Raw genomic sequence first — 24,076 nt, 5'->3', positions numbered from 1 at the left:
TTGATCTACATTACAAACTATAAAAATGTAATCTTACTTTTTGGCAATAGAATATCAGCAACTGCACCAATTGCATATTTAGATTCCTCAGTTTTGGTCGTTTGAATAAAACTGTTTTTTATTTTTAATTCTTCTTTGGGTGTAAGCTTCAAATTCAACTACATGAGCCATAACAGCCTTATAAATCAGTTTCTGGACTATTATTTCCTATGCCAGGATTTACTCGGTTAAGGACTTATCAGGATCAAATGAATACACAAACTGCCTACACAAGTACCAAGCAGTAAAAAAAGACCTGTAAAATGGTGTGAAAAATAATCTCCTTTGTTTCCTGTGGAGTGTGAAAGTCAGAGAAACAGCAAACGTGTCGTTCGAAAGGTGAAAATCCCAGTTAACCTCTGATCTTAACATTAGTCTTGCAATTTCTCCCATTCTCACTTAAATTTTTGACTGGTAGACTTAATGGAGCATCTTTGATCTGCCTCTTATCATGATGCGCAGACATGTGAAGCACACTGATCTCCATGAGGAGTAGCCTAAAGTGGCCAGTGTCATTACACTGAGGTGTAATCCCCTTTGTTCCCCGCGGAGCGTTAAGGTCAGAGAGATTGGAATCTATTTGATCTTGTCATTCAAGAGATAAAAAGTAAGAGGTGGAGACAGACGTGCTCATTAAAGATGTAAGAATCATCCAAAGTTACTTGACTTAAAGGAGAAAGGGGAAGCAGAAAAAGGAAACATTTCTATATCTCTTGTTTATGTTTAATAATTTAATCATATAGTTTGTTGTTTATCATTAAAAATGTATGTTCAATGCTCTTTTCACTTATTAATTTTGATGTTTCTATGTAGTTGACCTTTTTTTCTTTCTGTAAGACATTCTTTCCAATAGACAGACCACAGTAGAACAAATGTTTTTGTTAACGTGATAAAATATATGATCTTAACTATCATGTCTGCAGTAAATACATCTTGTTGTAGAGGCAGAGCAGCTTCTTTCTTTTATGTATATGATGTATTGAGACTAACAATTTCCTGACACATATGGTCCAGAACATGTTCTGAGATATGCTTCTACAAACACACAAGTCTCCAGACTTAAGTCAAATTATATTATTATTAAATTACATTTTTATTATTATTATATGAATAATTTAAAGCTGGTAATTTACATTGCCCTTCAAAAGTTTGGGGTCAGTACGTTGCGCGTATTCAGCAAGGACATATTCAATTGATCAAATGTGACAGTAAAGACACTTACAATGTTACAAAAGATTTCAAATAAATGGTGTTCTAGTTAACTTTCTATCTAAAGAATCTTGAATTTTTTTGGCACATTTCCCACAAAATATTAAGCAGCACAACTGTTTTCAAGATTGATAATAATAAGAAATGTTTCTTGAAGTCGGGAGGTTAAGCCCAAATAATAGGCCTTTGACTTCAAGTCATGATGCAAAGGTCTCCTTTGGTATGGAAGTACTTTAGGGTCATACAAATCAATTTATCCTAAGACACAAGTGAGATCACACTTTGTATCAGAAATAAACATGTTTTTTCAAAAATGGCCGCCAATGCGCCGAAAATACTCTAGAGCCCATATCTTTGCTTCTGTTATGGCTATAATGACAAATTTGGTGTCAAAGTGTACATTTTTGGGATCAAGGAATCCAATAAAATTGGTTTCAAGTTTAAAAAATTTATAATTTTCCCCATACCATGACAATTGGGGGTAAATATGCACATTTCACATAAAAATTGTCATCAGAGTGACTTTACTTATCTTTTCGTTCAAAAAATTTAAATTTTGCATTTAAGCATTGCAGCTACTTCTGTACATTACATTTATCCTAAGTAGCATGAGATTTTGACCAGTCAGAAGTAGCCTATAGCATATCAGTTCCTGCAACAACACATCCCATCTGCACCAGGAGCTTAGACAGCTGTTGAAGGTCAGAGGTGACAGGTTAACACTTTGAGGTTCGTATGACTTTCTCATTAAATAGAAAAATGTTTTTAATGTTAGATAACTAATAAATAGCTAGCTAGTTGACTATGGAAAAAAAAACCTTAGAGGGAAAACCTCTTTTCTCGAGAATACTGAAGCCAAAAATTATCCTTATAATTTTTATTAATTTAAAACACACTTGCTGCAGCTAGCAGACCTAGGCGAGGCAGCTCGCGCGCCTATTGGATGCTATTCGGCAACTGCTGCAACCTATTGAGGCACTGCACGTGACGTAAGCACCAATGAGTGGGCGAATGGGCGTGGCTTATGCCTATATAAGCCAGAGCTCGATAAGATGCTCCTTGGTTTTCATCGACTGAAGCGAAACCAGATGGTAGCACAAGCACGGCAGGGTTACGCAACACTCATTCCCTCTTCTAGATAGAACCGAGGTTACGTTAGTAACCGTGACGTTCTCTTACGAGAGTACTCTCATGTTGCGAAAAGCTAGCTTACGCTACGGGAATCCAATTTAAAACGCTGTGCGTGCTAAATCTACCACAACACTGACCCAAGAGCGAGCGCCCTGAGTTCATATGATATGGGGATATAAAAATGGGCAGCAAGACCTTTAGATCGGCCACCAAACTAAACAAATAGCTGTCCTGACCGTCTGAAAGCAGTCGAACGTTCCACGTAAATTCTAAGGGCCCTAACCAGGCAAAGGAGATTCACGTCAGCCTCGCTGTCAGATCCGAAGAGAGAATGTCAGATTGAAGAGGCGGTGGTTCCAGTACCAGTCGGTCGCCTTCCAAGGTTTCAGAACTGCGACGCATTTCTGATTGACCCTGCGGCGAAACAGATCGGAGGCCCAAGCTCGAGACGGCACTCATGCTTTCAGCCACCACTGCAGTGGGTGCATGCGAAGCAGAGCCAGCTGGAGTACTGATGATGATGAGGCCATGAGGCCCAGCATTTTCTGAAATCTCTTGAGCGGGACTATAGTGCCGCAATGTTCAGTATGCGCTCTGGCGATAGTCGCGCTGTCATTGACAGCGAGTTCAGCTCTGTGCCCAGAAAGGATATTTCCTGGCTGGGGGACAGCGAGCTCTTCACCCAATTGACTGTGAGACCAAGATTCTCGAGGTGTTCGAGTAATATGGTCCTGTGTTCTATGAGCTCTGAATGAGATCGAGCTAGAATCAGCCAATCGTCCAAATAGTTCAAATTGTATGCCCTGAAGTTTCAGGGGCGCGAGAGCAGCGTCCATGCACATCATAATATACAGGATGCCAGGGACAGGCCGAACGGTAGGACTGTGTATTGATATGCCTGGCCCTCGAAGGCGAATCTCAAAAATCGCCTGTGACGAGAGAATGTCAGACTCGCTGTCAGATCCACAGAGACTTGTGCTCTGAAAGGAGTGGCAAGTACTTTGGGGACATGATCATGTCTTGGTTTGAGGATGACCTTGGAGTCATTAGGCCCAAAAATGCGTGTAAGTCACCCACCAGCTTGACTGAGGCGATAGCCACCAGAAAGGCTGTTTTCAATGAGATACTTAAGGTCCACAGACTGTAGAGGTTCGAAAGGGGCACCCTTCATGGCCTCCAGGACCAAGGAAAGGTCCGAGGGGGGGCGAGGAGGGTTCATCCTTCTAGCTCCCCTGAGGAAGCGGACTACAAGGTCGTTCCTATCCAGTGACTGGCCATGCGAATGTTTGACAAACGCAGCAATAGCCGCCACATATACCTTGAGCATGGATGGGGATCTACCCTTATCCAAGAGCTCCTGTAGGAAGGAGAGAACCTCCGACACCCCACAATCTTGTGGATCCAGGTTGCGAGCTGAGCACCAACCTGAGAACACTGACCACTTGGAAGCACAAAGCCGTCTAGTAGAGGGCGCTCTAGCTTGCGTAATCGTGTTTAACACTCCGTCGGGGAGACTGACGGGTACCCGTTGATAGCCCACACATGCAGAGCCCAAAGCTCGGGTCGTGGGTGCCAAATTGTACCCCCGGCCTATGAGAGGAGATCTCTCCTCAACGGGACAGGCCACGGAGGCAAGCTCTGAAGCTGCATCAGCTCCGGAAACCAAACTTGGTTCGGGCAGAACGGAGCTACTAGAAGTACACAGGAACCGCTCTCCCTTATACACTTGATTACCTGTGGTAACAGCATGATCGGAAGGAAAGCATAGAGAGGGCGGCTGGGCCAGTGATGGGCCAGCTCGTCCTTGTTCTTTGTGAAGCATATTGGACACTGAGCGTTGTCTTGAGACGCAAAGAGGTCGACTTCTGCTGTGCCAAAGGTGTCCCACAACAGCTGAACTGTCTGAGGGTGGAGGGACCATTCCCCTGGGGGAACGTTGTCCCTGGACAGCCTGTCTGGACGCACATTAAGATGGCCTGGCACATGCGCCGCTCTCAGCGAGAGTAGGTTGCGCTGAACCCATACATGGCTGCGTTCTGCCAGTGCATGAAGGTTCCGTGATCTCAGACTGCCCTGGCGATTTATGTAGGAAACCACCCACATGTTGTCCGTGCGGACAAGGACATGGTGGCCCTTTAGAAAGGGAAGGAAGAACCGCAAGGCGTTCTCGACCGGCTTCATCTCTAGACAGTTTATGTGCAAGCTCTTTTCTTGGCTTGACCACAGGCCAAAAGTCGGTCTGCCCTCATAGAGCCCGAATTGGAGGCGTCTGTCGAAACCACTATCAGTTTAGAGATTACTCCCAGGTTTACACCTGTCTGATACCAGTCGACCACCTTCCAGGGCTCCAGAGCTGTGACACAGTTGTGAGTTACCTTGAGAATTAAACGACCGGATGCCCATGTTTGACGCAGGACCCGCGTCTTCAGCCAGTGCTGTAAAGGGAGCATGCGAAGCAGACCTAAACGAAGAAATTATTAAGTTGTGAATGGACTGTGTGTTTGGCATGCGTTTTTTAATAAGAAATTGCATACTTCAACTCCAATTGTCATGTTAAGGACAACATTATTGTTTTTTTAGTCTTGGAACCTATTTTATTGGACTCCTTGACCACAAAAATGTACCCGTTGATACCAAATTTGTCATTATAGCTATAACAGAAGCAAAGATATGGGCCTCTCAAGTATGGTCGGCGGCCATTTTTAAAAAATGTGCGTATATAAGATACAAAATGTGATCTCACTTGTGTCTTAGGATAAATTTATTTCTATGGCCATAAGGTACTTCCATACCAAAGGGGACCTTTGCATCATGACTTGAAGTCAAAAGTCACTTAACCTCCCTACTATTGAGCAGCAAATCATTAGAATGATTTCTGAAGGATCATGTGACACGGAAGACTGGACTAATGATGCTGAAAATTCAGCTTTGATCACAGGAATAAACTAGTATTTTAAAATGTATTTAAATAAAAAAACAGCTATTTTAAATTGTAATAATGATTCACTGTCTTTTACGGTATTTTTTTGATTGCACTTTTTTTAAACTTCATTTATTTGAATAAAATTAAAGAAAATTTTAATTAAAATTTTGGTGAGCATAAGAGACTTTCATTTTAAAAAATGTGAACGTATTGTGTAGGACCTTCAGGTTACAAGTCTGACTCTTTAAACATTAGGCCACGACAGCCCCCCATTTTTTCTCCTGCGCTGAGTCAGAAATCTACATTTATTCATTTAGCTGACGCTTTTATCCAAAGCGACTTACAATTGCTATATATGTCAGAGGTCGCACGCCTCTGGAGCAACTAGGGGTTAAGTGTCTTGCTCAGGGACACATTGGTGTCTCACAATGGATTCGAACCCGGGTCTCTCACACAAAAAGCATGTGTCTTCTCCACTGCGCCATCACCACCCGAATCTCCAGTTCAGTAGCACTTACATACACACACCTTTACAGTTTTATCTATATTATGAAGGGTTTTACAGTGGGGTTTCTTCATATTTGCCTGATTTTATACATTTTATTACTAAAAATAAATGGTGAAAATTGAAGAAGAAAAAAATTGGCGGTTGAAAGTATTTTCTGATTAATGGAGTAATAAAGAGAGACTCTAATATGTCAAAATTAAATAAATAATTAAACGAGATTTTCAAACCTGGCTTTATCCAATGCCTGATTTGCATATTTACACAAAAAGGAAAAATGCCTTGCCTCAAGCTGAAATAAATAAATAAATTATATATATATATATATATATATAAAGAAAAATTTATTTAACAAAAATGGTTGACACACACAAGTACCGTGCCACTTTACTTATTATACATAAATTGTAGTAAAAATAAAATATACAAATTATATAAAAATAAGCAAAATAACACGAAATTTTTATGTTGCAGAGTGATGCAGTGAGAGCCAGGCAGATGATTATGTTAAAGCTCAAATTTGAATTAGAAATAATTACTTGTTAGATTAATTTTCTGAAGCCTCAATGCTATCAATCATCAGTTGGAAACAGGTGCATGAACCTCCGTGATGTGTGGTGGCAGCAGCAGCAGCAGCAGCAGCAGCAGCGTGAGATATCTCAGGAGAATTATCAAGTACACGCAAAGCCAGTGTCGTACCAACATTCTCCCATTTATTAAGGAAGATGAGTCATATTTATACACACAAGATTGGGCAATACCATCCAGGATGTGCTGGGCATCCATTCATAGTACTCAAAGATCAGACATTACCATACATGGCATATTAAGAAATATAGTAATAAGTTAAAGTAAGAGTGGTCAAATGTATGTGCGTGCCTTGGGTTTGTGTGCGTGTACCAGTGTGCCCAAACCAAGGTCTAGTTCTTGTTTTGTCTAGGTGTGTCCACGATGTGCACATAACAAAACAGAAGGAAGTTAAACAAAGAGTGTAGAAGATTTTATTATTTAGAAAACAAGTAATTTTGCTATATATTTGGACACAATTATTTCTTCTGTCTGTGACTTTGGATTTCCTCTGTGTATGTGAAAGACCTTGAATGGAATGTTGTTTGCTGCAGAAAATTCTATTCTGAGAAGTCACATGGTAAAAGACTTTTACCCAAAACTATCTATAGGGTGTGTTACCTTCTTTGGAAGAAGAAGTATGTATATAACTCTGAACCAAAATGTACTCGGGAGCGCACTGGAAGGCCAGAGGGCCAGAGAGCGTTAGAGCGCCGTTCTATGGAACGGGACGGCGTTCGAAAATAAAGTCTAATTATTTCTGGCATCAAAGATCTCTGCGAAGTTATTTTTCAGAAAGATTGAAAACCACAACAAGAGCAGTCTTACACAAGAACTGTCTTTAACCTTTATAGGAAAGTTTAAAGGGTTAGTTCACACGAAATTAAAAATCTGTCATTAATTACTCATCCTCATGTCGTTCCAAACCCGTAAGACTTTCGCTCATCTTTGGAATGCAAATGATGATAGTTTTCTGTTCCTCCATTGACAGTAATTTATGCTTTTATTCAAAAATTCATAAATAATCATTCCTTACACATCAGTTGTGGTAAACGGAAGCTCAAGCTTGCCGTGCAAGAACCAATGAGGTTCATTCTCGTGTTACGCAGCACGTTTGAACTTCAGCAAGAACCAATTAGGTTCATTCTCGTGTTACGCAGCACGTTTGAGCTTCAGCAAGAACCAATGAGGTTCATTCTCGTGTTACGCAGCACGTTTGAGCTTCAGCGAGAACCAATGAGGTTCATTCTCGTGTTACGCAGCACGTTTGAGCTTCAGCGAGAACCAATGAGGTTCATTCACGTGTTACGCAGCACGTTTGAGCTTCAGCAAGAACCAATGAGGTTCATTCACGTGTTACGCAGCACGTTTGAGCTTCAGCAAGAACCAATGAGGTTCATTCTCGTGTTCCGCAGCACGTTTGAGCTTCAGCAAGAACCAATGAGGTTCATTCTCGTGTTACTCAGCACGTTTGAGCTTCAGCAAAAAACAATGAGGTTCATTCTCGTGTTACGCAGCACGTTTGAGCTTCAGCAAGAACCAATTAGGTTCATTCTCGTGTTACGCAGCACGTTTGAGCTTCAGCAAGAACCAATGAGGTTCATTCTCGTGTTACGCAGCACGTTTGAGCTTCAGCAAGAACCAATGAGGTTCATTCTCGTGTTACGCAGCACGTTTGAGCTTCAGCAAGAACCAATGAGGTTCATTCTAGTGTTACGCAGCACGTTTGAGCTTCAGCAAGAACCAATGAGGTTCATTCTCGTGTTACGCAGCACGTTTGAGCTTCAGCAAGAACCAATGAGGTTCATTCACGTGTTACGCAGCACGTTTGAGCTTCAGCAAGAACCAATGAGGTTCATTCTCGTGTTACGCAGCACGTTTGAGCTTCAGCAAGAACCAATGAGGTTCATTCACGTGTTACGCAGCACGTTTGAGCTTCAGCAAGAACCAATGAGGTTCATTCACGTGTTACGCAGCACGTTTGAGCTTCAGCAAGAACCAATGAGGTTCATTCTCGTGTTACGCAGCACGTTTGAGCTTCAGCAAGAACCAATGAGGTTCATTCTCGTGTTACGCAGCACGTTTGAGCTTCAGCAAGAAACAATGAGGTTCATTCTCATGTTACGCAGCACGTTTGAGCTTCAGCAAGAACCAATTAGGTTCATTCTCGTGTTACGCAGCACGTTTGAGCTTCAGCAAGAACCAATGAGGTTCATTCTCGTGTTACGCAGCACGTTTGAGCTTCAGCAAGAACCAATGAGGTTCATTCACGTGTTACGCAGCACGTTTGAGCTTCAGCAAGAACCAATGAGGTTCATTCACGTGTTACGCAGCACGTTTGAGCTTCAGCAAGAACCAATGAGGTTCATTCTCGTGTTACGCAGCACGTTTGAGCTTCAGCAAGAACCAATGAGGTTCATTCTCGTGTTACGCAGCACGTTTGAGCTTCAGCAAGAAACAATGAGGTTCATTCTCATGTTACGCAGCACGTTTGAGCTTCAGCAAGAACCAATTAGGTTCATTCTCGTGTTACGCAGCACGTTTGAGCTTCAGCAAGAACCAACGAGGTTCATTCTCGTGTTACGCAGCACGTTTGAGCTTCAGCAAGAACCAATGAGGTTCATTCACGTGTTACGCAGCACGTTTGAGCTTCAGCAAGAACCAATGAGGTTCATTCTCGTGTTACGCAGCACGTTTGAGCTTCAGCAAGAACCAATGAGGTTCATTCACGTGTTACGCAGCACGTTTGAGCTACAGCAAGGACCAATGAGGTTCATTCACGTGTTACGCAGCACGTTTGAGCTTCAACAAGAACCAATGAGGTTCATTCACGTGTTACGCAGCACGTTTGAGCTTCAGCAAGAACCAATGAGGTTCATTCACGTGTTACGCAGCACGTTTGAGCTTCAGCAAGAACCAATGAGGTTCATTAACGTGTTACACAGCATGTTTGAGCTTCAGCAAGAACCAATGAGGTTCATTCACGTGTTACACAGCATGTTTGAGCTTCAGCAAGAAACAATGAGGTTCATTCACGTGTTACGCAGCACGTTTGAGCTTCAGCAAGAAACAATGAGGTTCATTCACGTGTTACGCAGCACGTTTGAGCTTCTGCAAGAAACAAAAAAAGGTTTGTTCTCACGCGTCAAACAGGTCCGGTCGAGCTTGTTCGTGTTTGCTGATCAATGTTTTATTCTGTTCATTATAAAGTGTTCGAGTCTCTTCAGAAAATGTGGACTAAACCACTCAATTCATTTGGATTAGTTTTATGATCTCGTTATGAACTTTTTGAAGCTTCAAAGTGGTAGTTGAGATTTCTTTTCCAATTTCATCAAAAATATCTTAATGTGTGTTCAAAAGATGATTGATAGTGTACGGGTTTGGAACGACAATAGGGTGGGTAATAAATAACTGAATTTTCATTTTTGGGTGAACGAACCATTTAAGAAATATTAAAACATTTCTTATTAAAATGTAGCAAATAAGTTTCAAGAAAAGACAGAAAAATAAATCTAAGCATTAATATCTAAAGTATTGTATCTAACAGATTAAGTTTGTATATCAGAGTATAGAGAAACGCCCCAAAATAAGTAATATATTTGCAGAATACAAGGAGAGAAAAAAACAGCAGAGGAAGAGGAAGAAGAAGCCCAGAGTCTTTTGAAACATCACTTTATATGCTGTGTCTATGTACTTTCCTTCCTGTTACCTTTTGAAGATCTTTTTTTACTTCTCTTGCAACCATTTAGTGATGCACTCAAGACAAAATGTACCCTAGCATGTCTTATTAAGTCACTAAGGTTCTTGTAAGGCACATGGAATAACTTGAGCAATTTTAGTTTTAACACCATTAAGAGAATATCGCAGATCTTGCATTATCTGCAGAGATGGCGTAACGATGATCGGCTGGATTGCCCTCGAATGCCATGAGAGGGCACTCCACTTCTGAACTGCATTTCCCTGGACTGTTTATGCACACACCCTGAACTGATTACACACACACCTGTTTCCATTGAACCTGCATCTAGTTCCATACGCAGCTCCACACACATTTATACCTCACTGTCTCTATCACCCTTTGCGAAGTCTTGAATGAAGGTCTGACTCACTGTTGTGTTCAATTGCTAGCGTCTCCTAGTCTGTAATCCAGTCTGATATCTAGTCTTGATTTCAAGTCTGCTTTTGAGCGTTTCCCAGTTTGATTGCCTGTCTGTGTTTACGACCCTTGCTGAATCCTCCCCTCGATTGTCTGCTGCCTGCCCATTGACCTTCTGCCTGTTCCCTGGATCTCGTGTCGTCTGCTACCTAGCTCTGTTCTCCTGCCTGGTATTTGGATTGTGATTTAGCCTTGTCTCCTTTGCTGTGTCTGCTGTCTGTGACCCTTGCCTGTATGACTATCCTATAATTAAACCTATGCTGCGTTTGGATCTCGCGGTGTCTGATTGTTCATAACAGATGAAAACAGGATGGAAACATATTCTGATACCAAGGTACATCAGGTAAAAAAAGATATTAATAACATGTACAGGAAAAAATCATGTAACATAAAAATAAATAAAAGAAGTGAATAAAAGACATCAATAAAAATAATAAAACTGAATAAATTGGAATATGAAACATTTCACATACACAACCCACCCCCAGGAAAAAAAAATTCAACAAAGATTAAACATAACAAATAAAAACAAATTCCAAAATGGATAAACAAAATTCTGATAATACAGAGGAAATAATTGACATCATTGTTAGCCCATTGTGTCTGATTGCGTTATCCGTTACAATGTGCACAGTCCATAATGAATCTTATAGAGACCAATTTCAAAAACAGCCAGAGTGAAACAAAAGGTAATGCCAAAAGGCATGCAAAAGCGCATGCAAACTGAATAAATTTGAATATGAATAATTTCTAATATATCACAGAGACAACAGCTACCATGGAAAACACACAATCCTAACATGAACTGTTAATGAAACATACGGAAACTGCTCCTGATCATATAATGAACATAATACCTGCATGCAAATCGTTTCCAGCAAACATGATACAGAGAATAAGGCCATCCATAGGAGCTTTCTTGAACAAAAGAGATATTTCTCCATCTTTGCCTTTGTGAAGGGAAGCTCATCTAAGGATGGCATTTCCCTCACTTCTCCATCATCCTTAACTCACCACCAAAATAGAAAAGGTCATAATAAGAGACCCACTGTCCAGCACACTGCAGCTAGTGTCAAAGAACTGGCCGGACTAATGAAAGACATCATGCTCCAAGACCCCCCTTCTAAGAGAAAGGATATTTAGCCCCAGGGCTGTTGATCTAATAAGGCATGTTAAGCCATACACCCACACATAGGCCCCGTCCACACTACTGCGTTTTCGTTTAAAAACGGAGAATTAAAACGAAAACGATCTCCGTCCACACCAGCGTTTTAGCTGCGTATTAGAATTGATCTCCGTCCACATTAAAACGACTGAAAACTCGGATCACGTGACCATTCTCCAACACTGTGCATGCGCGTGCCGGTGTAAACAGGAAACGGATGGACTATTCCTCAGATTTGATGAGGAAGCAAGTAACGTTAGCTACCTCTGCAAAGATTAGAAAATGTCGAAGACCAGAGATTTCTTTTCATGGACCGCCGCTACACACGGGAATTGTCATAGATCGCTCGAATAATAGTTTGCCTCCGGCGCATGTAGGCAGTTATAGCATTGTAAAATGCAGAATTTGCTTGCACAACAGCTGCTAACAAAGACATCAAAGTCAGTAACGCTTGTAATTCGTTATCCATGTTGCACTCACTAACATCAGCTACGTAGTCCAGGATGTTTTTGTTTGTTTTCTTCCGGTGACGGGACATGTGATGGGTGGCTGACGAATTAGGGAAGGATACGTCATGGGTGATGACACCCAATCATAGAGCCGAGCTTGACCTTCTACGTCATCGTTTCTAAACTCCTCCGTTTTGTCCCGTCTACACTAAAACGCCCTCCGGAGATTCAAAACGAAAAACGGAGCTGCAGCGTTTCTAAACTTCTCCGTTTTGGGTCTTCGTTTTTCCCGTTTTAGTGTGGACGGGAGGTGCAAACGTAGCAAAAGGTCTCCGTTTTTAAACGAAAACGCAGTAGTGTGGATGGGGCCATAGTGTCTGCAACAGGAAACTAGATGCTTATAGCTTGCTCGAGTCTTCTTAAACCATAGCACTCACATTAAATTAGAAGCCATTCGTCTTATTAAACCATTATCGCTCTGGCTTATCAAGCCACATTGCCTACTAATACTTATGAGAGGCGTGTTAAACCCACACTGTGTATTCATGCTTATGTAACATGCAAAGGCAGGGCCTGGGAAGAGACTATAAAGAATGAGACTTATTCTTGGCTCTTCCTTGCAACCAACAAGTCAATACTCCAGCAGTTATTGGCTGCAAGAAGCACTGAAGCCTAGTTAGTATACATCTGTTAGTTAGTACTTGTATATAACCTGTAACAAGTATTTCTTTCATTTGATACTTTTACTAAATTTTGTTAAAACATCTGACTGAATCTTGGGTTATTGAGTACGAGTCATATTCTTCCAACGGGGTCAAGAGGATCCTTTCTGGAGAAGACGACATCTGAGGGTGAGCATTCTTTTGAGATAAAAATAATCACTGTAAGATTTGATTGATCAAGTAGCCTAGCCAAAGAGGCAGCATATGATAGGGTGTCGTATTGCAAACATGGTTGAAGAGTACCACGAAAGGTAGACTTATAATACAAAGGGGAAATCTATTATTATTATTTCTATAAAAGAACACAAATTTGTATAGACTGATCTCCTAACTCTTGAGGACACGACTAAAGGATAGGCTCTTTAGTTACCGTGAGAATATACAACGAAAAACACATGTGAACATGCAGAGAGAGAGAGAGAGAGAGAGAGAGAGAGAGAGAGAGAGAGAGAGAGAGAGAGAGAGAGAGAGAGAGAACGTCAGAGCTGTATTGTGCAAACAATGCTCACAAACAACGACACTATATAGCCTGACAACATCTCATCTGACCACAGATACTGAATCAGGCAACACGCTTTTCCTAAGGCACTCTTAACTGCGTCTAACAGAAGAGTCAACGGTTTTCACGCATGTCTTTCAAAATAAAAGTCTTGCAGCTTCTCGTTTTCAAGAGGCATGCGAAAGATTGGTGAGCGATCTGTAGCTCAAACAAGACATTCGGAGAAGCGTTAGCATAATACAATATTCTGGCAATCACAGGCATTTGCATTCAGACGGGTTTCAATTTCTCAGAGGACCATTGCATTTGCGGAAAAATAGTGGGTAACGCTGTGGAATTTTTATAGAAGTTGTGTGAGAAAAACACTATTTGGCAGATTCAGACGGGATTAATTTCGCAAAGTATGCCTGTGAAATACGAATTTCTCTAACGTGCTGTTAATTCAAATGGATTGTTAATTTAATTAGTTAAATCCCACATGCTGATATTAATCAGTTCTGGGTAAAATGTATCATATTCTCATTATAGAAATCATGACTAAAATATATACACTGCAAGAGCGAAAATATATGGAACCATGTGACGGAAATGATAATGTTGATTAAAGCTGCAGTAGGGAGTTTTGAGAAAATGTTGACTTAGCCTGAAAATTTGAACAAACACAACTTATAGGTCCAACCCCCTTGCTCTCTGCTGCGCTACAGCCCTCCCTCCACAGCTCCTCCCCCACAGCGGAGCCTGCCGTGAACGCGCAGGCTAGTAAGCAGGACCACCGATGACGGCGGATTATAAACAGTTATGAAACATTCACTAATAGGGATGAAACATCAACAATATGCTTTACATTGACTATGGCCTGCCCTTACTTTGACTACAAACTTGGTCCTCTAATCATTATGTATTTTGAAATACATGTAACTTTATAACGTTGCACTCTTTCTATAAGAACGTTAAAGGATTAGTTCACTTTTAAAAAAACTTTTGCTGATAATTTACTCAACCCCCATGTCATCCAAGATGTCCATGTCTTTCTTTCTTCAGTCGAAAAGAAATTAAGGTTTTTGATGAAAACATTCCAGGCTTTTTCTCCATATAATGGACTACAATTGGACACAAACGTTTCAAGGACCAAATAACAGTTTCAGTGCAGCTTCAAAGGGCTTTAAACGATACCAGACGATGAATAAGGGTTTTATCTAGCGAAACGATCGGTCATTTCAAAAATAAATAAAAAACTTTGAGTTTTATAAGCACAAATGCTCGCCTTGCTCTGTTCTGTGATGCACGTTCGTGATCCTGTTCGAACTCGTTCATCAAAATTAACAAATCTTTTTTTGAGTCATTTCGTTCGTTGAATGAACAAAATGATTCCAAAAAAGACTCGTTCAAAATGAGCAAATCTTTTTTCGAGTCATTTCGTTCGTTGAATGAACGAAATGACTCTAAAAAAGATTCGTTCATTTGGATGAACGAGTTTGAACAGGAGAGTCACGAACGACGGTACGCGCTCGCGCTGTGCAAGAGAGGGCTGATCAGCGCGTACACGAGCGTGATTGACACTGCTAAGACATTCCTCCTGGCTCTGATTGGTTGTTTCTGACCGTGAGCGGTGTATTTCTGCAAATGGCAATAGGACCACAGGGAGGAGCCAGAGGAGCTTGATTTTTTCACAGATTATCTGTCTCATATTCTACTGTCAGGACATAATGACAGTTTTAACAAATATTTGTTTACAAAAGTTACCTACTGGAGCTTTAATGTGATGGAAGAAGAAAATAGTTACACCCCAAAATAAAGACAATGTCTAATTGGTCAATTGGTCTTTTTTTCCATTTTAGTTTTCAAATTTTCCAAATTTAGTTTGTAAGTTAAGTTTAGTCACAAAGTCTTAGTTGCAGATTTTCTATAACACAGCTGAAGCCACAGGACGAGAAGGAAAATAAGACCGTGGTCTCATGAACTCACAAAACCCTGAACATCTGGAAAAGATCTAGTCAGACGAGAGGGGAGGGAAAGAGAAAGAGAAAGAGAAAGGGTCCTGACTGGAGACTGGAGATGCAGGCTAAACTGGAGGAGTGGAGATACAGAACTATAATGACAAAGCCAGAAAGTGTTCTGGGAATTGAGACAGAAAATTTTATAAAATGTATATGTGGATAAGTTGTAGAATGTTGTGAACTTTTTTCTCCCAAAGTGTAGAAAACTCAGAAGCGAAGACCAGGAGACTCGGGTTTGTATCTTAAGATGGTTTCTTTATTGAGAACACGAGCTGTGCGTCGCTGTAGTCTTCCAGGCTCGTCTCGAGTCTAACTAAGGGAAACGTTCCCTTGCAATTTATATACATTTAGGGGCAGGGCTTAACATTGTGAGGAACAAAGCATGTAAATGATGTGTACATGTTTAGGAACCTGCCCTATACTGAGAGTGTTACCAATTCCAATCCAATCAGACTAGAGAACAGGAATGGCAGGACTCTCCCGCTGAGACTAAAGCTCCCAAGAGCCACCAAGAGTTTCAGTAATCTGATGCATTTAACTTACAATAGAGAGAAACAGGAATTAGCAGGCTCGATAGAGAGCAGGAATCTGACAGATACAGAAAACAGGATTTGCCGAACTCTCTTGCTGGAAAACTGTTTCACAGCAAATATCATCACCATCATAAGCTTAAATGCTAAATTTAGTATACAAAACGGTCTCAGTTTACATACTATTGTATTTGAACCTCAATTAAACATTTAATAAATTTGTAACACTACAACAAGTTTCTTTCTTTTGCATTGTATTGAGATCAACGACTTCCTGACACATTAGTGATACGGGACGATATGTGTATGTGCCCACATCCCAGGGTGTGAAACCATAAAAGCAAGACATCTTTATGTTTTGTGGTTTCACTGCGATATACTATGAAAAGAGGATACTATGAAAATAAGCAACTGTATAAGAGGGAGATCAATTTCAGTACAGGTCAGTCTATCCTTTGGACTCAGACCTTGCTTTTTTGCAATGTCTTTTTAAAGAGAGATCTCTAAACAACTTTACTTTTCTTTAAGCAAGAATATTATCATACTCTTAAATTTTGTGTGACTTAAATTTTATTTAGAAATATTAGAAGTCATGTTTAACTGTTCATTTTATGTATCTTTATTAAACTTTTAATCCTGATTATGGATGAAATATTATTTATTATTTGATCGTCTGCTGCTAAGAAAATAAAATAGATTTTATCACCTGACTGGATCTCCTCCTTGCATCATAAACTTAATTGAACTAAACAAAAAATAATTTGATTTTATTTCAGCATTACTTAAATGAACAGAAATGTTTTTAATAGTTTTAACGATAATAACCCTGTTCCTGGAACATAATTAATATTTTTTATTCTAAAAGAATCCCAAGATTAGAAGCAGCCAATGAAAAATGAGTGACACATAAGTGTATATAAACCATTGACAGATATTTAAATTAGAGGTAAACAGCACTTAACATCAGAAATGCCTTATATATCCAAATGCACATGACAGAACAGTGGTTGTGCCTTTAAATACTAAAAACATACTTATCAAATCAGATATCAATACAACAGATATTGGCTTTTTACAGTAAATGACTCTTAAAAACAAATCTTGTTCACTCTAATGTTCAGCCTAATTGTTTCTGCTAAAATCCTACAGGGAGAATCCATCAGGAAATGCTGGAGAGAGCTGAATTATCCCACCACGGGGCACCTAGCACAAAGCTACAAAATCATGCAGACACCTGGAGACTGAGTCTGCTCTCCCTTAAGAAAACAAGTATCTGAAAGTTTGTTATCAGTGTAGACAAGGACAGGCCATGCACACTAGATAAAGGCTGTTTCCGAAAACGTAGGCGTCTGACTAGTTGTTTCGCTGCCCTATCAATTACTTCACAGGCAGACTTCACGTTTGTGCACAAAGGCACCTCACAAAACTTATTTCAGACAGACTTCTGAGGCAGCGTAACGGTTTAATGATCTACAGAAAAAAAAGAGCAAGCTTTGGTGAAAACTAAGCAAATATTTAGATTCATTGCACCTCCTTCTAGATTTAGTTGTCCAATGTTTTTTTTCTTCAGAATTGAGGGGAAAATCGCAATCTCCATTATACACCAAAAAATCGTGACACTCAATTTATCCAGTGTAAAGGAAAATTTTAGATTTTCATTGATATTCAGTAAATATTACAACCCTTGCAGTGATGTTTGAACAAGAGATATATTTGTATCCGTGAACGTACAGGAGTGACAGCTGGGAACAGCTGGGAAGGGACCTTTGGCCTAGAGTAGGTCAGGATACATCTAAATTTGATGGTCCTAGTGTCAGCTAGTGATGAAGAGAAGCATATGCAGCAGTGTGTCCCTTATTTGGCAACGTGACCCGAAAAAGAAACCTAAGACCTTGAGAATAGTATAAAAGCAGCCCGGCACTTCCTGTCAGTGTCTCACTCACTCTACAGCGTAACTCCTGTGTGGTGACTGGGCCTTCTTGGGAGAATAAATACCTTTTAAAAAGACAATTTGATTCAGAGTGTCTCTTACGCAGTGATGATGGTTTGATAAGAAATGTTTGCCACACCAGAAATGTGCAGCTTTTTACGGAGCGTTTGACTGCAGATTGTTTTGTAAAAGAGGCAAGGTGTAATGGAGATTTAGCAAAGAAAGTTTTGTTGTAATCAGCCGGCTGTATTAGATCTGACACAGCTGCGTCGCATACCACAAGTAAACCATAATGCTTTGTCTGTGAAAGATGGTTTTATATGGATGTTTTCACAACACTCACATGAAGCAGCAATGGGGCGTTGATATGGTTTCCTATGCAATGACATTAGCCAATCATAACAGTTGCCGTTTACTAACAAGTCTCAAAGGAGCGGCTCCTTAAAAAACAGATGGGGTGGAAACTAATCATTTTCCCACACATATATTTGTTTTTATGTGTGTAAAAAACTTTATTTAAAATTATAAATGAACCTCAATAAACATTAAAATAATGAAGAATAGACATAGCATGACCCATTTAAACTGCTTTAACATTGCTGCAGTCGAGTACCCATTACAAAGTAGCATTATGATTGTGGTTCAGTGAGAGAGCGAATCATCTGAGCGGTTCACTTTGCAAGTGGGTTGTCTGACCAATTCAAATAATTCTGATGCCGTGTGTTTGATTCAGAACAATTCTGCAATTAGCTTGACTTCTTCATTGAAAAAAAGCACCAGCTGAGCAATGCGTTCACACTGTATGTTCGTATTATATATTATGTTGCAGAGTGAATTCTGCAAAACCATTACTCACCGTGAGAATAAAAACCTGCTCTCAGTGTGTATCACTTATCTCACTCCCTACTCCTTATCTATGCTGGAGACATCCGGCATCCTTGAACATTCCTTACCTTCTAGCTCATAACCTAAATTATATGACAAATGATCAAACGCTTACAAATACATTTTGGAATAGACATTTATATATTGTAGGGAGTGTAGTGTACTCAGGGTGTCTGTGTTTGGTATCTGGCATCACACATTACATTTATAATAAAGTACAACAGAAAGTTGAGATGCAAAACTATTCTTGTTTTGTGTCTGCACTGATTTTGTACTTGTTTTAGTGTTTGCATACCTCCATTCTCCAGGTCTTGCAGTGGCCACAGCACTGAGTAAGCGATCTGTTGCGGAGAGTAGAACAGAGGAGCCAAACAGCAAGTCGGCTGGGAAGAGTGCTGAACCCGAGATCCAAATTCATCCATGATGTACCACACAGGCACCTTTTCTTCTGCAGACTGCAACATCATCATCATCAAATCACAATTCAGGAGCAACATCATATCTCGCACTTAGAGATAGATGAAAGGGGTATATGGTATATGTAGGATTCAGAAACCCTTGTTCACCAGCATCATGTCTATATATCTCGTTATGTGAGACTACCAGCCCGATCTCACGGCAATTCGTACGAATTTTACGAGGTGGCTAATTCGTACGAATTCATACGACCTCACTCGTACGAATTAGTAAGATTTTTGCTAAATCGTACATATTTTACGAGTTGCCCAATTCGTATGAATTTGTACGAATGACGTACCCCTGACCCCGCCCCTAAACCTACCCATCACGTGGGTTCAGACAAATCGTACAAATTCGTACGAGTGAGGTCGTACGAATTCATACGAATTAGCCACTTTTTAATCACTCGTACAAATTCGTACAAATTGGTCGTGAGATAGCGTTGAGACTACTGTATAGTTTGAATGAATACCTTTTCTTTGTATGACACATTGACATTATAGTACAGAATGGCTCTTTTGGCATTATCCTGAACATAAGGATTAATTTCATGTGTCTTAGAACTGAAGAGAGGCTCTCGAGAACGCATGTACACATCACATGCTCATGATGAGTCCTTCACATAAAAATCAGTCTACAGGCTTTTATGGACAACCTAGGAAGTCAGGTAAGGTCTCGATTTTTAGGTTACGTTACAAACTGTTCACACACTGACAAAAAAATGCTATTACTACATGAATTTTCTTACATATAGCCCCTTTAATATTTCCCCTACTCTTACCCCTTGGGAAAGGTGATAGGTTTGGTTGTATTTCCACATGTTGTCCAGGACCAGATCCACGATGTCCGGATCAGGAGCCTCTCCGTGGAAAGGCAGACCCATCAGACTGGCCATACGGATCAGCAGTCCGGGAATCTCCAGCAGCTGCTGTCGGGCGCTTTCCACCCTGTATGTCCAGGCGTGATCTACAAGAAACACACTAAAAACCAAAAGAGAGAAAACATTTTCAAAATCAACTAAAAAATCCAAGCATTCCTGCTATTGTTCATAGAGCAGAGTATAGCGCTAGCAATAGCAATATTATGGGTTTGATTCCAAGGGAGAGCTTGATCAGAAAAAGTTGATAAATGAAATAAATAATAATAAATATATCTTTGATACATGCAAGTCGCTTTGCTAAATTCATAACTCTGAACGCATATAAATGTAACAACAACAACAAAAATCAACAGCCTTCATGTCTGCACACAAAAAACTCCCAAAAACCTTCACCATTGTAATACAACGTTTTCAAGGATATGTACTGTTAGGGGGTAACAGTTTAACCAGATATGATAAAGAACACCAGGAGTTGTGAGGTTCAATCACATGGATAAAAATTTACTGAACAATAGTTTGCAGTTTCATCGGTAGAGCCAGGCTTCAAAGTCTCACGAGGAGGTTGCAGGCCAGAGACTCTACCTAACCCAAAATCTCACACAAGTTATACCATTTAGCAAGGGCAAGAATGACCTCAGTACATACATGTTGGCTACTTCTGATTGGCTAAGAGAACATAAAGGGTAAAAAAGCCTACACATATGGATAAATAAGAGGGTAAGTCGGCATTAATCAAGATAGTTGTCGTCCAATTCCTAGATTTAGTCCTGTTGTGACCTCAGAGGTCATGGAAAGCGTCTCGGGGTCTGTTGTTGCATACCGAAGTGTTCCATAACTCTTATACAAGACCTGCACAGAAGATCCAACACACACACAAATACCTAGGAAGTCACAGTATCCTCAAGGTTGGAGAGGGCTTGAGCTCACTATCATCAGAAAGTCTACCAAAACAGACTGATAAAACATTCCCTCCTCGGGAAGAAGTACAGATAATGTTCATCTTGTTCATTAAAAACATACACATGGAAGGAATATAATTCTGTGAATCAGATCACGGTCACATAGAGTTTGACCTCTGTAACCTTAACTAGTCAGCAACAGCATATAGTCGACCCCTGGCAAGGGTCTTTGTCAAACCCGACCTCTTCTGTTTGCTATTTTCCACTACAAAGAACTGGTTCATTCAAGGTCGGTACAGAAAATATTCTTCCTCTTATGCAGATGCTTATCAGCACAGGGCTAAGTTCCTCTTTTCTTTCACATTGAGCAGACACTAAAGATAAAGACATATTGTTTGTTTTTTGTGGTTTCACACCGTGGAGAGGGGGGGGATTGTACACACATAGGCTCGTACCCCAAATGTGTCAGAAAGTTGTTCATCTTAATACAATACACAATAAAAACAATACCGCACAAAATGTCTCTTCTGCAAGATGTTTAGCCAAGATAACATTCGTTTACAACTTTATTCGGAGACATTCAAGCATTTGTGGTCTGTCTTGTAGACTTTTGACCTCATTTAAGTTCACCCTAAAACAATCAGCTAGATTTGAGGCATATATTAATAAAAGAAAAGCATTCAACATGCATTTCAAATGATAAAAATGGTAAACACATCAAAACGATAATAATGAGGAACACACCAACATGATAATAATGGTTTCTTAAAATATGATTGATTACATTTGGTTATATGATATTTAAGATCTACATGATTAAATGATAAAACATAAGCAAATGATAAAACAGAAGCAAGATTTTTTTTCTGCTTCATCATTAATCATTTAGCATCATGGCATATATCAACATTCCATCATTTTTGTGAAAAGGCAGAGAACATGGTGATTAAAAAGAGTGCTTATTACTGTCATTTGTGAACTTGTTTGTACCATTTGCCTCCATCTATTGCACATTTTGTTAAAGTAATCGTTCACCCCAAAATGAAATCATTGTGGTAGAAGTTTCCTAAAAAAAAAAAAACTCTACTTCTGACATAAGACACCTGCTTCTAACCCAGATAATCTTCTATTTTTTTGAGTGCATATATATAAATGTTGGAAATGGAGAACAAATGATTATGAATTTTTCTGATAAATCCCCAGAAATGGTATATATTAAAGACTATCTGCATGCTTTGAATGTAACGGATGGAGATGACCCAGAAATAAGAAATGTTAATGTAACAGACAAGGTTGAGATTTTTATGGACGATCTTATACTTGAACATCTCCGAAGGGACAACACAAGGAGAGAAAGGCGCTGGAGAAGATCTTCCGCTAAGACGCGGCTCCCTCGGGACTGATTCATCGTGCACAGCAGCTAATAAAAATGATCAGACGAGTCGAATGATTAAATAAGAAAACAATACGCATTGTGAACCGTTTTATGGTTGAAAATTAATTAGATGGCTCAAATGAGGAAGTGCTGAATTTGCAGGACAAGCCCGAATTACTCACAGCATAATTTGGGCTTGACCTGCGAACTCAAGGGTCATTGTTAGAAGTGTGTGTGTGGGTGTATGTGGTCGCAAAATCTTTAGGTTGCTAGGGCCTGTAATAAAAAAAATTGATTTTCATTGATCAGTAGTAGATATTGCAAAGGAATGCAACATGTTTTTCCTCATTTGAAGTGTGAGGGGGGGACAGGAAGAAATATGTAATAACGGGAAATGTATGTATGTTTATACCTACAGTCTATGGTTTATACATACATCAGAAATGCAGGAGCGAGACACTTCGGGAACAGTTGGGTAGGGACCTCTGCCCCCTGAGGTCAGAGGTCATCTAGTTCAGGGGTCAGAACTAGTAATAGCTAGTCAGAACTAGACTTAAGGGTCAGCTAGTAATAAATCGAAGCTAGCAGCAATGGGTCCTTTATCTAAGGAATGTGGCGGAAAGGAGCCCTGCTTCTACGAAGACCTTGAGAATAGTATAAAAGCAACCCAGCTCTTCCTGTCAGTGTCTCACTCACTCTACAGCGTAACTTCTGTGTGGTGACTGGGCCTTCTTGCAAGAATAAATACCTTTTAAAAGACAATTTGATTCAGAGTGTCTCTTACGCAGTGATGACGGTTTGATAGAAAGTTTTGCCACAACAGGGCCATATGTATTTTTAAGGGGGAACTGTGAACATCGTTTGCCTCAAAAATATAGAAAATGTGTGAAACTAGAGAAAGGTCAAAAGGGCTGCGATAGAAAAACTTACCAAATAAAGGTTTTGTGTATACATACACGCATGTGCTGCATAAAATAAGTGTGAAAAGGAAATAGATATTTTTGAATAAGTGCTTCTGAAAGCGTATGTTAATAAAGGACTAGGATAAGTCCAAAGTTTTACGTTATAAGGGAATTGGCTGTACTATAATGACAGCCCACAGTTAGAAGGCGGCCTATAGCAGTGTTAGTATAAAAAGCCTTGAGGAGGTTTTTTCGGGGCCGCAATTCGGGTGAAGATTTATTTTTTTCCTTTGGATTTTTTTTGTCTTTGTATTATTCTGAATCTTTTTAAAATAAAATGAAATCATGTTGTGGTGAACTTTTTTAACAAGTCTTAGAGTCATTTTTCCTTATCAATATTTCATGATTTTTTTTAATGAAATGGTAATATTGGCAAACAACCAGTGCATTCAAATCCAAGATTGAACTGGTTGGCACCGCCGAGGACCCTGAATCGACATCTTACATCTTTAATCTAAAGGTAAGGGCAATATTTGATTGCAGCAGATTATGGAAATGTTTTAGAAGGATCTAGAGGTTACAGCGGAATAAAAATACAACAATATTTATCAAGTCTAGACTCCTAAATCAAAACCAAACAGCCTACAGCATATTTGTGTCCTCTCCATATGCACTCCCCAGAAAAAAAAAAGGTTTCTTTGTGACAATAAACTGTTCTAGATTAGATAAAGACCCAGTTTCCATCTCTGTGACACCTTCTGGTGAACTTTCTCTTTCCTGTGTGGGTTTTGACACCTGTCACGTTTTGTTGGGTATATATATAGTGACTAACGATATAGACTTTACAAGAGAGA

At 39.9% G+C, this 24,076-nt stretch overlaps 1 protein-coding gene across 1 annotated transcript in view; it reads right to left on the bottom strand.

Annotated features, from left to right (window-relative positions):
* ttll12 (tubulin tyrosine ligase-like family, member 12) overlaps positions 1 to 24,076 on the bottom strand; it is a 71,686-nt gene that overhangs the window by 46,916 nt on the left and 694 nt on the right. Inside the window, exons 3-4 of the mRNA XM_077234966.1 lie at positions 19,948 to 20,146; positions 19,003 to 19,162 (exon numbers count right to left, since the gene is read on the bottom strand). Of these exons, the coding sequence (XP_077091081.1) occupies positions 19,003 to 19,162; positions 19,948 to 20,146 (359 nt within the window). The remainder of the gene's footprint in view (positions 1 to 19,002; positions 19,163 to 19,947; positions 20,147 to 24,076) is intronic.

The sequence above is a fragment of the Siphateles boraxobius genome, unplaced genomic scaffold (genome assembly GCF_051911475.1).
Source record: "Siphateles boraxobius isolate OS27281-9 unplaced genomic scaffold, OSU_SipBor_1 19, whole genome shotgun sequence".
Classification (NCBI taxonomy): Eukaryota; Metazoa; Chordata; class Actinopteri; order Cypriniformes; family Leuciscidae; genus Siphateles; species Siphateles boraxobius.
The sequence above is the reverse complement of the archived record's forward strand: the minus strand, read 5'-3'. Positions and strand labels throughout refer to the sequence as shown.